This window comes from Melanotaenia boesemani, chromosome 1 (genome assembly GCF_017639745.1).
Source record: "Melanotaenia boesemani isolate fMelBoe1 chromosome 1, fMelBoe1.pri, whole genome shotgun sequence".
Classification (NCBI taxonomy): domain Eukaryota; kingdom Metazoa; phylum Chordata; class Actinopteri; order Atheriniformes; family Melanotaeniidae; genus Melanotaenia; species Melanotaenia boesemani.
Genome location: NC_055682.1, coordinates 16,005,285 through 16,021,444, shown reverse-complemented (window position 1 = coordinate 16,021,444; position 16,160 = coordinate 16,005,285). Strand labels below are relative to the sequence as shown.

At 37.4% G+C, this 16,160-nt stretch overlaps 1 protein-coding gene across 4 annotated transcripts in view; it reads left to right on the top strand.

The window, feature by feature from the left end:
• pcdh17 (protocadherin 17) overlaps positions 1 to 16,160 on the top strand; it is a 57,932-nt gene that overhangs the window by 8,793 nt on the left and 32,979 nt on the right. For all 4 annotated transcript variants that reach the window (XM_041990010.1, XM_041990001.1, XM_041990019.1 and 1 more), the window contains exons 3-4: positions 15,071 to 15,129; positions 15,553 to 15,725. In XM_041990010.1, the coding sequence (XP_041845944.1) occupies positions 15,071 to 15,129; positions 15,553 to 15,725 (232 nt within the window). The remainder of the gene's footprint in view (positions 1 to 15,070; positions 15,130 to 15,552; positions 15,726 to 16,160) is intronic.

The following is a 16,160-nucleotide window of genomic DNA, read 5'->3' as shown; positions in this document are numbered from 1 at the left end:
AAAGTTTGCTTGAGGTTTCAGGCAGCCGTTGAAGTGAATATTTTATTCAGTGCAAGTTTTTAAAAAAAAAAATTCCAAGTAACCCTGCTAAATATTTGATATTTAGCCTCCAGACTATGTTCGCCACTACTCACGATTTCCCAGTGTAACTTTAAACAGAATACCAACATCAGTCTGTAGACAGACGTGGAATGGTCCTCCAGGTCACCCACTGGACATCCTGTCAGCCAGCTGTTGTGCATTCATATTAACACAGCACTTTGCTGTAATTTCATTAGTTTCTCGACAGACCTCCCAGCCTGGTAACGCATGGAAACAAAGGAATTTTTGATTTTCTTTTCTTTTTTCCCAAATGTAGAGAAAGAGACAGGAAATGAGAACACAAGTTGACCTCCACGATAGCCAGATTGGAGGGACACATTAAACCAATTTTCTCGGTTCAGTAGGAAGCAGCCAATTGGAGATGATATGGGCATGATAATAAGACTGTGACTTGTGTGTTTGTGTATGCCTGACTGTGTGATAAAAAAGGAAGTGGATGATCAGGGCTCTGATGCAGGAGGTTCAGAATTTCCTTTCTTTTACTTGAGTTGCAAGTGTCACCGATTTGTTTGGTTTATTTTCTGTGGGCAGGCTAACAAGTCCAATGTTACTAATTACTTTCCTATTCTTGCTACTGAAAGCATGACTGCTGTTTCTTTGAGCGACTGTCATTTTCTTTCTTTTTATATTTGTGCCTGTTGTCCATTGTAACAGTGTATCTTGTTTGCGTGACCTTGTTGATTGCACCAGTTGCTCATATTTCTATTACGTTGCTGGTGCATGCCTATGCAAAATGGATGTGTGTTTTTGGTACCTGACAATCCTTCCGCTGTAATCTATTTTCTTTTTAATATCAACCGCCTGCAATATCTGGTATTTCTGAGAGGAAAAGGAGGATTATGACAAAAAGATCTGCATGCTCCCAGTTACCTTGGTGCTGCTGGCATTGTGCTCAAACAAGTCAGGCACAAGGAGCCAACCTGGCATTAACAGAGGCTGTAAAAACAAGAGAACAAAACATAACCTTCACAGTGGAAGAATCTATGATTCAGCTGCCATGTACCTACGTGTATGTGTTTTTATGTACACACACACACACATACACACACTCACCTGTGCTACCACCAGCTGTGCTCAGAAGCACAAGTCTTGCTGGTTCCCTCAGATTGAAATGGGCTTCCCTGTCAGGGCCCGCTGCCCCCTGAAGGCTTTAGATCCCTCCTGGGGTCTTTAGACTCAACGTTTTAAGCAGCAGGGTGCCTTAGATGCAGCATAAGATGGATATAGATAGAAATGTCCACGCAGTAATCTGCACTGAAAAATGCCCGGCACTCAAAGGGTTGCACAGGTGTGCATGACATGGTGATGTATTCTTTGAACTGCCAGCAGCTGGGTCTCCTTGCTGTAAATCAAACCCTCTCAAAGTCAAACAAAGTAGAGCTCGCTCTGCTGTGTCTTGGCACTGGTCCAGCCCATGAGAGCTTTTATTTTTGCCACATCTTCTTTCACTGTGCCCCCTAGGCATGTGCTGTAGAAACAACACACAGCTCAAAGAATGACTTATGTGAATCTGTTCTCACCTTCTATCTCATTAGTATAAGAGAAATGATTTATCCCCTTCTGCCTGAACCTCTCTCCTTGTCCTTGCCTTTTACAGTTCAGCACTTCTTCAGCTTCATCAGTAATGTGATTAATTGTTTGGAGGGATATATCATGCATACCATCTCATTTGCTATAATTTCACCTAACTGCATGTCAAAACATGCGGTTATAAAATGACTTCTCTCTAATACAATCACTGGGATGCATTACTGTCAGGTCACAACGGGGAAATTATGATTCGCTTTGTAATTTGCTGAGCACTTTTCTGAAGAGTGTAATCCTATGTTTGTTTGCTCCTGGTGTGTTTGAGAGGCTGACACTCCCCCTCGTCTCCTCTGTGGATGCCTATATCTGTAGCACAGTTTGAAATCTGACCCCAATGTCTAAAGGCCCGTGTGTGTCTGAGGGGAATTTACAGCCGCTATGTTTTGTAGTGGCTGTTATGTGTTTGTGGCAACAGAGGGGGAGTGATTCTGCAGTCTGAGATGTTATTGCCCAAACAAAAGGCCCACTAAGTGGTGGTTACACAATTTGTTGTCAAACGCTGTCCGCTTCCAGGGGTAGAGGTGGCAAGGCTGGGTACTAATGGCATGTCTAAAATAGTACATTTGACTGCTCTCATCTTTTTTTGCATTGTACCACACAGGCATACTCACTGGGTTTGTGTCTTAGAGACATCTTTTTGGGCCCTTAAGCATTCAGATCAATTGCTAGTTTGCTTTGGTTTTCATTGATTTTTTTTCTCTGCTTGGTACTGAAATACTGTCTCATTAACTATTGCTCTGAGCATTGTTAAGTTAAAAACTAAAACAAAACAAGAAAAAGGACCTATTGCTTTTTCTTGCTCTCTGGCTTTTGCTCTCCTTTTTTGATACCCCTTCTTTCTTTCTGCTCTTGTCATCTCAGATAAGCGTTGCAATTGCTCATGTTACTGACGACCCAGCCAAATTCATAATGATGAGATTATCTTGTCAACAGTACAGGGTGTATATGTCTGCTGTATTGATCTGCGCAGTCCTAATAAATGAAGTACCACGATGGAAGCGTTGGCTCAGTGATAACTCTGAGCAGATCTCGCTATATATACTCTCTCAACGCTGCTGAGATGATGAATGGAGCTTTTTTTCCTCTAGTTTCTTTCTTGTTTTTTATTGTGTCTCAATTCATCTCTCCTCTCCTTTCCTTTCCTCTTCTCTCCTCTCTGAGGTCATGCTGTCATGTTAAGTCGATGTGCTTGCAGGTGGAGAGACATGGATGCTGCTGAGGGAGGAACCTATTGGGTAGACTGCAGGAGAGGGAGAGCGGGGAGGAAACAAATTAACAAGGCCACAGCCTGTGTGTGTCTTTGAAAGACTGAGGTTTGAAGGGGAGTTTATGTATGCATTTGAAGAGAAGGTCAAAAGGGTTTAGAGCCTGAGATTATGTGTGATTGTTTCTTCTGTGGGCTAGCTGATTAATGCTAAAGCTGCTCTGACAGATTCCTAATGCACCATAGACACACTTAAAAGAGGCTGAGAGGAAGTGGTGTCCAACTCTTTGACAGTGGAGCATTATTCTAAAGCCTTTTCTGTCAGCGTTTGCCTAGGTGCATAGACTGTTCTCTTCCTGCCTATCTCTTCTTTTCATGACTCTTCCCTATCCCAACCCCATTGACCTGATATGTAAATGGAAGATAGGTCACCTTGATATGAAACATAGTCCATCTGTTATGTGTGTGTAGTGAGAGAGGGAGACAGAGTGGGAGAACCCAGGTGTGTGTGTGTACACTTGAGCATGTATTGACATTAGACACATGCGTTCAGTGTGAGTCGGCATTTCTGTGTTTATATATCTGCATTAAGCCTTGGTTCTGGGTTTTGGGAAACATCTAAGATCCTTTCTTCAACAGAATTACTCCTTCTCTATCAGTTCAGAGGGAATGCTTTAGTTCTTCAATGTTTTCATTCACAGCTTCTGTCTTGTTAATTCACAAATAAGTCCACAATTTGTCCATGCTTTGTTTCAACACAAAATTATTAAACACTTGTTTTACTCAAGAATTTGTTAAAAGTACCCAGTATAAAGGATTAATAATGCGAGTTTGGTGAAGTAATGAACGTATGCTCAAGTCAAATTCTGGTTCACAGCGTGCTTATTTCTATGTTAATCCAAACACTGAAAGATATGCATGTTTTTTTATTTTATTTTATAAAGGCTTCTTTTGTGTTCCAGCCTCTTTTGACATTGTTCAATTATGTGGTTGTTTCTAATTACTTTTATAAATCCCCATCTACTGAAAATGGAAAACAATGTAAATACATCAGGAAGCTTAGATTTTACAAAACTTTGTTTTGCATAATAATTGATGCTTTAACCAAAACTAAATGACAAAAGTATTTATTAATGCTTCATTTAGATTATGTGAATGGTGAAAAATAAAATGAAAGGAGAAAATACACACTTTGGCAGTATATTTAGAAGTGCCCCCTGTTATTGCTAGAGTTACTGGAGTACTGTAAGAATTTTCTTCTGGACTTTCTGTCCAGTTTTTATGCATGTTCTTATTTTTGGTTATGTATGTGGTCTCCTCTGTATGTATACTATGTGGTACCACCGTAAAAACTGTCAGTTTTTAGGCTGAGTTGGTGTTGGATTAATGAGGGTGAATCAAGGTCAGTGCTGACACAAGATTTCCGTTCAGCATAAAGCTGTAACTATTGATAAGTATGTAGTGAATGATTAGCAGGTAACACACCAAGATCACATCCTGCACCCTCTTTTTTAATGCTTTCCACAAAGTTTCAAAGGTATATTAAGAATTTATCATTATCAAAAGTTCCCCGTTCTTGACTAACTTTTTCCCAAATTTTACATTTTCTTTTTTTTTCAAATAAAGTAATAAGGCTGGTCCAAGACCAGCAGATAAAATATGTCTGTGCAAAATTCCTCAAGCAAAAAGAAAATAAACAGCAGTGCTGTTTAGAGTGCTGGCAAACCACTGCTTTTTTATTTATTTTTTTATTTTCCTTTTTTTCTTTTTGCATGTGTGTGTGTTAGAAGGAATAAATTTTGATGCCAATGGCTACATTTCATTGTTTCCTCCTGGGGCTAAACTGCCACAGATGTTTATTGAGCTGATTGAAGTGGAAACATGCCGTGTTGCTTTCCCCCTTCTTCTCCTCTGCAGAAAAGTTTCTTCTGAGCTGATGACGGAGATGGCAGCAGATAGTCACTTTGCTGCTGAATTGTTGTCAGTATTGTAATTTTAAAGAAGATAGCTGTTAGGAAATAAAGACTTTTGGAAGTAATATTGCAAAAAAAAAAACAACAACAAACAAAGCAAATCTAACAATGTCTTTACTTCAGAAAGATCAGATCAAGGAATGATTTTTGGCCTTTAAACTGAAGACCATTATTCCATATAATTATTCATTTTTAGAGACGTGCCATTTTTTAAGTCAGAATCTTTTTGCCTGAATGATATTTATTTATGATTCATCTTCTTTGGATTTCAAGTCCTGATCCAGTCTAATTAGTGTTAGGGTGCACTTTTTTTTTAATCATGCTGCACAAACACAGGAGTAAGACACATTCCCAGCCACAAGTGCATTCATATTACTTTTTAATGCAATGAAATATGCGTGATCTTTTTACTATGTTTCACCTATGGAATTAAATATGTGTTAAAAATAATTTGACGTTTTTTGGAAATACATCGCAAAAGACATAAAAGTAATTTCAGATATTCCGAGGGACTCACCTTTCAAATAATAAGTGTATTTCTTCACTGGGTTATGCACACACAGACACAAACAGGCTGCATTTATTTACTCAAGAGATCTTTACCCTCACTGTCAAAGGTCCATATTATAACCCTCACTCTAACCTCAACTTAGACCTGCCCTTGGCCTATCCTTTAAATAAGTCCACCCGTAAAATATTAATTATTTTTTGTTTACTTGCTCTTTGTTACAAAAAAGTGAGTCTGTTCTGCACAATAAGACTGAGTAAACAGATTTATTTCCCTGCAATATGAATAATACAAGTCCCACATGCACACACACACGCACTTACTTGCACACACATACATTTACAGATTCTCTCACACCAATTCCCTGGTCTGGTAGAAGAGGATTATGGCAGACTTCTCACTCAGCTCCAAAACCCTAGGGTCAGTCATATGAATTCACTCAATTTGAATTTAGTTTGCAGCTTGTTAGAATATGAATTGTGCCAATGCCACCCAGATGAAACTGGAATTAATTTTTCTGCTTGAATATCCCACTCGCATGGCATTTTGGTGATCCCACGGTCTACTTGCCTAAAGAAAAATGTACAGCAGCTTGTTAGGCATTGCAAAATTACAATATTGCTTCCCAAGGGCTTTCTTTTTTTATGTAAATCAGAAATGGGAAAAGATGACCTAAAACAATCCTGTTACAATCAGACAACAATAAGATTATATTTGCTTAAAAAAAATCTCTGGTTCAGTGGGCAATACTGGAACAAATATTTGGCACTGATAGAAAGAAAAAAGAGTCATGAAGTACAAAATATCTCATTTTTACAAATACTGCAAACACAATATAGTCATACATCTATGTGATCTTTGAGTGTTAAAATTTTATTAAATTATCACAATACTATTATCACTACTCTCTAATAATGATTTGCATTTAGTTGGATTTAGATGAGAATATGTCCTTTTTTGAAAACATACATGTATGAGAGTAGCTGAATCGTATTTTTCACCATGTTTAAACTTGTTGAAGCAGTAATGTAAGATTCTTAGGCTACCTTTACACTGCAGGTTGTAATGCTCAATTCTGATTTATTTATTTTTTGTATGGTTATTCACTTCATGATTTAAGTGCGCCCTGTCTATGAATATGGGTCACATATGGGGAAAAAAGGTTGGGTTTGGGCCACCTTTGCCTGCAGTGTGAGCATAACTTTCAGCCTTATTTATGCTTTATGTTAATTACAGAGCCTTCTGTTCATCTCTTGTGTCCTTACGTGCATATTTAAGTCAGTTCTTTTGAGAGCCTGCAGATATGTACTCAGATCTAGCAAACAATGCGGTACCATTGGAAACCACAGGGACAGTGTTGTACAGTATGACTCGTGTGTGACCAGTAAAAGCAACAAAAAAGAAAAATAAATTGTGATGTAATTAATGGCTGCACCGAGCACCAGCATCGGCTGCACTCCCTCTGTTTATATTTTTTAGAATGTCCATTATCATTATCTCATTTACCATGTTTGTTATTGTTTGAAACTGACATCAAAACTCAGAGGTGAACTATTGTCATGTGATGTTAGACAATGTTTGATATGGATGTACTTCACCTTAAAAAAAAAAAAAAAAAAAAACCTTATATCATAGGGTTAGGTGATATCAAATATACTGTATATATCCTGAGAAATTTTATGTGCAATATGTAAAATGGCTATATTGCGAACATCGAGTAAAATCTCACATGGCAGCATTTAAATCTATATGTGATTTTCTACATAGTTTAGCTTCTCTCACTCACAGCAGACAGACAGCTGAGAAAAAGATACATAAATTAATTAAACCAGGCTATTTACTTTTTATAATAAAAGGACAAAATTTAAACCTGTTCTAGAGCATAATGTTAAATTTAGTATTTTCCCAGTGATTTAGAGGAGATTTCAAAAATCGGGATGCATATCGTGTATCGGGATAAAGCTAAAAAATATCGGGATGTCAGTTTTAGACTATATTGCCCAGACCTAGGACATATCAGTTTCTTTATGTCAAGAAAACGTAAATGAGGCTTCAGTGTCTTCTTAGTCCTAGCTGTAATACATTTATTCAATTTAAAATAAGCCCATTTGTCATTAATAGAACATATTATTTTTCCTGGCTTCAGTGTTTCCACCATTGCCTGTTTTGCAATTTTGCTGCTGGTGGTGTGTGCCAGACAGAGGGGAAAGGCTGCAACTCAAAAATACATGTTATTAAGACCAAGATGTACTAGAGAACATTCAGCAGATACAGTATGTTTTTTTATTTTATTTTATTTTTTTCCCCATACATTTGACTCACATCAAAAAGGCTTGGGTAACATGGTTATTAATTTGTTTAATGATGTGCTCTCTAGTATTCCTTTTAAAAGCAGATTTGTATGCTAATAAACACACTCTCACTTGGTATGCTTAGCCATTAATGTGTCACGGTTTCTGGGTTTTGGTGGGTGTTTTGATTGTTTAGGATTTTGGTTTTTGTCATGATTAGTTTGGTCATGTTCTTGGTTTGTAGTTCTTATGTTCATGCTTTAGTTTTCAGTTTTGTCATGCTTGGTTTTCCCTCTTGTGTTCCTGTGGTTTTCTGTTCCTGCCTCGTTAGTTCACCTGGTCTGATTAGTCATCCACTTCACCTGTGTCTTGTTACTCCCTCTGTGTATAAGTACTCCCGGTTTTCAGTCATTCATTGTCAGATCCTCATTTTGTCATGTTTGGTTTTTGTTCTCTGGAGTTTATCCCCGTCGTCTATGGTTGCCTGTCTTGTGTTCCTGGGAAATAAACCTTTTTACCTGCACCAGTTCTGCCTCCTGCCTGCATTTGGGTCCTCACCTCCACCGCCATTCGTGACAGTATGTGAATGCATGCAGCACAGATTTAAACCTACCAGTTTCCAGTGTGGCAGCTTATCGTAATCTTTACCTGAGGGGATGCTGGTCAACATTATGCTTTATGTGTAAGATGTGTAATGCTGTTTTTTGTTTTTTGTTTAGATAAGATAGATAAGGTTGGTTAATTTAATTACAAATTAATCACCCCATTAATAAATCAATTACATCCGATAGAGATAAAAACAGACATTTATATATGTTCTTTTGTCATTAGTAGTAAACAGATTATCCTGTATTATTAAATACTCATTAAGACATGGTTTCTGTGTGGTTTTATTCAAGCTGGATTTAGTTTCAACATTATTGAATATTTCATGAATTATAAATGGATCAGGTCTTTCGATTTCCAGTGCCTGCAATAATATGCATATGGATCATGTGTGTGTAAGTTCATACACTATCTGAGGAGGTTTGCATTTCATTATGTCCTACGTGAGTTGATTCTCAAGGTGACAATGACAGGCTGAAGAAGTTTAGTAATGCGTTGTTGACGACCTCTCAGACTGAGGGTGTTTTTGTCTTTTGTCCGCTTTAAGTAATTTAGTCACTGAGATTAAATGGCAGACATTATTGCAAAGATGAATGTGCTTTACAAAAGAAGTCTTAAAACTGATAGACTCTCAAAGCTGTGTTAAAATCAAATGCAGCTATCTGGTTTGGATGTAAGAAAACTACCTCAGAAATGAGACCAGAGTAGTAATTTGCAGACAGTAGAGAAAATTATATCTTGTGTTTTTGCAGGCTCTTCTTCAAATAGAATAACTGCACGTCTTCTTTTCCTATTTTCTTTTTACCTATCATCATTTCAGACTGTGGTTAGAAAAGAAAGTCCACATTTAGGTTTTTCATAACTTGTGTTTTAGTTGAAGTATTTTCTTTTTGAGAGTGATCACAACAAAAGTTGTACCACTAAGACTTATTGATGTTTTCCACTGGTTAGCTAATAGGCAGCTATCTGTCAGCTTTGTGGTCAGTCAAAACGCAAATCAATCAGTGCACATTATTAATGATTATTGAAACTATGGTGAGCAGCAAAGAAGCAATGGAGAGGCCATAGTCTTCATGCAGCTCTATTAGAAGCCTTCGAAGTATTACTTACTCGAGAAAAAGACTAATTTGTCATAAAAGTTAACATGATGCTCATCACACCCCAATGAATGAATGCAGGTTTAGGTGAATTATCCAGTTATGGTTAACAAAATCAGATCATAACAATAGATTATAGCTGTTCAAATCACTGGGTTCATAATAAGACAGAACTTTAAAAAACAACTACATCGGTTTTATTCAAAAATAGAAAACAAACAACAAGAACAAAAAAAAAAAAAAAAAACAACTCAAATTGAGTTTACTACAGTTATAGATGGGGAGCAGTGGAGAGTCCTTTACATGACTCATTGCTCGGTATGGGACAAATAACCATTTTATTACAATCCTTTCTCTAGTGTTATGCCAACCTTACACTGTTTCACTGCGTTTTTCTGGCTGAACTGAGGTATTTCTGAATGTATAATTTTTCAGATGTCAAGCCTGTTCCAATATAAGTTACCTGAACGTATATCACAGTCGTAGTTGCCTGCCATTTGTGACAAATATTGTGGACTCACTCCGGAAAATCATTCCGTATTCTGCTTATCTGTAATACTGTGGTCTGACTGGGGGAAAAAAAAGCATATTGAGTCAGTTATGAATGCACCTGAATGTTACACCTCACAGATACCAAGCAACTGGGGATGTTGGAGCCTGCATCTAAATATTGTGTATTTGGATTATGAGAGCAATAACTAATCATTTGAAACACAATAAACATTTACTTTTGTGAAGTAAATATTACTGAAAAATGACTTAAAAATGAACAGACTATATGATTTTTCAGGGTTACAGAATTAGTGTTGTGGCTCAGAGGAACAACCCAGCAGACTTGTGGGAAAAACCCTTTTTTAATGATTCCCAACAAAATCCTTTCTTGACTTCAGTTTATTTAAAGGTTTGTTAAGCATGCATCCTTTATGAGCATCTTCACATTTGGGAGATACAAGTTAAACTGCTATTTTAAACCATTGTCAACAACACAGTTCACTCATGTACCTGTGAATTGTGGGAGAGGGTGTGTTTGAATGTTGCTGACATGCAGTAGATTTTAAACCAGGAGAGAATAACAAAGATAATTGTTGCAAAGTTTGCATATTTTATTTTTACTGGTTTTGGAATAACTTTGGGGAAAGAATAAGGGCTGCATTGTAAGCAAGAAGTATTTAGATTCAGCCACAAACATGTACATCCTCTTAATGCCTTTACACACTGAGATGGCACTACAATGACACTTGCGGTGCTGATGCGCACCTTTGCTCTTTAGTTACACTAACCAAACAACTCTGGCATAGTACTAGTCTCAATATGCGCTTTCCAATAACATACCTGCTTTGAAGGACCTACAGGCAAAGGAATGTCTACTGACAATTTGGCTGACTACCTCAACTCCTGCCTCAGAGGTTTAACAATTTTGCTCCTCAGTTCCATCTCTGTATCCAACACCCCTGTCAGACATGTGCTACTTTGCATTCATCTGACAGCAACTGAAGGTTAAACTCTTCACAGACTGTGATGCTTTTCAACATCACCATATAACTAAGTTGAAACACTTTTCACATCTGAACTGTGTATAAAGTCATAGTTTTAGTAGTGGGTCTTAATTTCACATATGGGTTAACAAAACTAAAAGACTTGTCCAAAACTTTTCTACTCAGTGGTTTTGTTTACCTTTATTCTTTTATCCTTTATTTTGCTTTGCTTAAGAGGCCCCACATCGGGAGAATAGCATCACTCATGTATGTTCAATGAAACTATTCCAGTCCCATCGAATAGCAAATATTGTGTGCACACAGCGTTTGCCTGCGTCGTTGCCGAGGGTATGTCTAAATGGATCCATGAGGAGCATTCACATTAGTGTGACCAATGTCTTAATGACAGAATGCCGACAGTTCAACAGATTAATGAAGCCATTAATGTTACATATCCAGTGTCTAAAAAAAGAGCATTAAACAGAAGAACAAGGAGCCAAAAAAGACATAACAGTCTGGCACGAGAAGGACTGAAGTCTATCATAGTTTACTGGTATCCTATTTGTTTTCTTTCCTTTTGTTTTCCTGTTTTACAATCGTTAAAAACCACTGATGTTGCAGATCATCTGCTTGGATATGCCATCTCACCTTGACATCATAATCTGTCTTAAAATGTAAAGCATCCCTTCTTTAAAAAACTTCTCAGGTAAGTATTGTCTAGGATCAACAGCTTAGGTGGCCATGAGAACTTGTCAGGCCTACGTGTGTTTGAGATACATTATATTCCATTTACTGGTATCAGCAGCCTCATTGTGTCACGTCATAAAACGTCCTTTAAACCGGAACTCTTTTTAGTTATTTGGAAGGTAGTGGAAGATACTTAGCAGGCAGTGTACTGGCTTTAAGTTCTCTTTATCCCATTGATTGGATAGTCTCTTATCTCAAGGAGGATATTTCAATGCTAATTAGATCTGATCACTTACAATTGCTCCTCAGCCACCAGATAATCAATGCAATCTAATTATTGCCTTGTTTCTCCACCCCCTTTCCTTACTTCTTTTATCATAACCTTATTTTACTGCCTGACCCCTTTTTCCTGTTGTTCCTCATTTCCGACGTTTGCTCCATCCCCTTTCTCCTCGCCAACATGTTTCCGTTCCTCTGAACTCAGTTTCTTTCAGCTTCTCCTTCATTCCTATTTAGCTGCTGATCTACTTTGAGAGTTTTCTAGACCCCACTTGCTGATAATGTTTCTCGCATAACGTACAACAGATACTGTTTATTAAATTATATAAACTTTTCTTGGCCTGCTGACAAGATTATGGCTTATTAGGAATCACTTACACCATCTGCACTAAAGCAATGTCTGTACTCACACCCAAACAAACAGCGTGAGAGTTATATATGTTTTCTGGAAGACAGTAAGGGACATATGCATGTATCATATATAGCAGAATAGTTAGATGGAGGGGGTGTTCTCCTATTCCTGTGAATAAAAGAGAGCTGTCCAATGATGCGTGAAAGAGAATCTGCAATTTGTCCTCATGTACCAATAACATATATACACAAATAGAATATATAATATAATATATATAGATAATATAACCCCATAGAAATGAGCAATGCCCCAAAATGCACCAACATGCCCTGAGAGTAGAATAGCACTCCAATATTCTCATCCCATTTGTCTCAATTGGCTTGCTGTCTGAGCGGTCAGTCTTAGGGCCTCAACGGGAATACAGAATAGAGTGCAGCTTTTTACACTTACTCAGCCTCACTGTACTCAGTATCTGTGTGACCTTTGTGGCCTTGCTTCATGAACTAGATACAACAAATCATTCACTGCACTCCAGCAACATTCCTAAATATCCACCGCACCACCAAACAAAAGAACCTCCACTGTGTGGAGTGGACTGACAGAATTATCAGATTCAGCTACCGTGGAATGGACTCAGCACTTGTCTAAAACTTTAAGGTCAAAGACTCACATCTACTGTCAATATGGAAGTAAGATTTTTTTAGGGTCATTTCAGTTACGTTCAGTTCATTTCACTTGAAGATGTTTCCTTTTATGAGCAAGAAGCACGAAATAATATATAGTTCAAATGATGCTAAATTAATTTACGCCCTGTATGATAGTTTATCACATCCCTCAAATTATCCTGTATTCATTGTGGGCTCTGACTGGCTCAGTACAAAGCAGTTCATACCGCCCGTTATCGACCCATTAATTGGAAAGGGGGCTATTGTAGTAAAAGGGCCTGGGCAGTATAGACAGACAGGAAGAGATGCAGGCTTAAGATCAGCCTGGACTCTTAATTGGCAGGAAGGAGGTTTCTATGAAGTGGTGTAATGTGATTTTTATTGGCATGTAGGAGGTAAAAGGCATACTACCTTAAGTGTGACATGCACTTTGTTTCTTTTCAGAAAGAAAAACTAGTTGTGAATAACAGCTTGGTGATTGTGTTTCATTTCATACACAATAAAAACAGCATGTTCAGTGCAACCTTGTCACTTCAGCTTATCTATAATATTTACTGCAGTGCGTGACAGTAGCTTTTATTAAACATATTAAAGGAAAAAAAAATTATATAAAATATGTACTTAAATAATATAATATATATATATTATATTATTAAAGTTATATTATTAAACTCTTGCTTTTCTTTTTTATTTTCAAAACTTCTGTTGTCAGTGGATGTTCTCATTTCATTGCCAAATGCTTTGCGCCATTCATTCTTCTCTCACTTTATGGTGAGATTCCAGCCTTTGATACATTCTGTGGGTGTTTTCTTTTAATATTGTTGAAGGTTGAAGTGGAATAAAGTGTTTAGGTGGAGATAAAGATGTTTGCAAAAGCATGGAAGGTCAAAGTACCGAGGTGGCCTGTTTGACCTTCACACACCCTTTTTCATACTGAGCCACCGCGGTGCGTGGATGACATTGAAATACTCGATCGACTGAGAGTCAAGCTGTGCATGTGAAAAACCCTGGCACAAGGAGACATTACTCACTAAACATGACATTTTACCGCTACAGATTCAAGACAGAGAGTTGTGCACAACATAGGGTAATTATTTGTGTTGGCGTGATGAATACTGCTACAACAGCATGAAAGCAGTCTCTCTTTCATTTGTTTCCATCATTTCTGTCTTTATGCAGCAGGGAAATATTTTATATTCTGGTAATAACTTGAGCTAAACAAATGCATTTTATATTTGGTATATTTCTTTTTGGCTGATAGCTACAACTCTATTTTCAAAAAGATTATTTTTTGATCCATATTATATTCTGTTTTTGATTTACATTTAACACATCTCAACTTTTTTGGGTAATGAGCTAGTAAGTGCCAAAAAGCACACTGGGATCTTTTTTGACCTTTTAACTTCTAACATAAAAAAAAACAAACAATACACTGTGCATTGATATAATTACCAAGAGGTTGAGACAGTCTAGGAGAAAGACGGAGTACTTCATTGCCGATGTGATTGATCCAGTTTGTATGGTGATGCTGCATGCAGCTCTGAGCGTTTTGGCCTTTCTCACATATATCATAATGCTTATTGATGTCATTGTATTTGTAGGACTTGGGAATATTGCATCTCTGTGAGCCCATTTTTGTGCTTTTTTTTTTTTTTTTTTTTTTTTTTTTGCTGTTGTTGTCATCTTATTGATCTACATAAAACAAAGTCCCGTGTGTATGACCAAGTGGCTGAAATCAAATAAACACCACACAATTCAACACATGCAGTGCCCTGTTCTTTGCAGTACAATTTATTAAAAATGGTGAAAGACAGTGTTGAGTTTCAGAGTCAGCAATTTCTGATAGGAACCAGGAGCAAATTGAATTTTAATTTCTGCACAAATCCTGCTGTAATTTGGTTAGTAGATGTCTAGCTGACGATTTGGCAGCGCAATCGCAAAGTTTTCTATTTTCATCAAGACTATTGTCCTAAGAGTCATTGATTATCTGATGTCTGCCAGATCTGATGTTTAACTCTGTGGTTTACTCTCCGATGGCTAATTATTCTGCTTCATGCAGTTAATGAAATGCTCAAACCTTTGTGATATAGAGCTCAGACTTTCGATATTTTTTTAAAACCCCTAATCTGTCTTCTGCCTCATTTTTTCCTGCATAATTAGTCACATGTCAGTAGGAATTCATGTTTCACAGCAGGAATCGTTTCTGTACAGCTTACTGCATACTTTCTTCTCTCTTCTCCACAGACGGACAATTTCCCCACTGAGCCTAATTATATGGGTAGCAGACAACAGTTTGTTCAAAGGTAAGGGTTGAAATCTATAACCAGTCCCTACGTCTCAGACCTTTGTGTTCTGTTCTCCAGTGCTCCCCACATTTTACTATAACAACGGTAACATTACTGACAGTTAATGGTACAAGTAATAACAAGAAAAGGAATTAGATTAAATTAGCTTCAGTAGTGATCACTAACTGTATCCCCTATAATACAAAATATTCAGATATTATTTTTGCTGCACGAAAACAAGTGTAACAAACAGTAATATTATATTCCTAGTTTATTATTATTATTATATTCCTAATATTATTTTCCCAGTTTAATATTTAAGAATGATTGTCAGTGTTTTATTCTTTTTTTTCTCAAAGTTCTATTGTTGGTTTAAAAAAATCTTAGCCACAAACTATGTGCTAATACTTTTAGCTTTTTTTTTTTTTTTTTTTTTTCTAGTAGTTCAACATTTAAAGACCCGGAGCGAGCAAGCCTCAGAGACAGTGGTCATGGCGACAGCGACCAGGCTGACAGTGACCAGGACACCAACAAAGGCTCCTGCTGTGATATGTCTGCAAAAGAAGCCCTCAAGTTAAAGGCTGCAGGTGTGAAACCGCCACCACTGGAGCAAGGTGAGCCCTCATCGGAAAATATGACTGGATTAGAAATGAAAGATGCAGCGCAAACCAACACACGTGGACCAAATGACCATCGGGTCGCTGTTGTGTGCTGTTACTTGTGATAATGATAGAAATTTCTAACTTGCGTGAACACTCACAATCTGAACTATACTCGGCTACTTTATTTTCCTACTACTTTGTTCTCTGGACTTTTCTCATTTAAAGTGCATGTGGTTTGTGTATTGGAGGGTGTGAGTGTGTGTGCATTCTATACACGTCCTCAGTTTATCAAAGCAGACAAGCCCATTATGTTTTTATAAGCCCAACTACTTCAGCTTCTCCATTTAGTCCCTCTTCCCTGAGCACCCGTCTCTGAAACTTTGATAATGGAACATGGAAAATGACTTAGTGAGCGGCAGACGATGTAGCCTCGTAGTGTGGTGATTA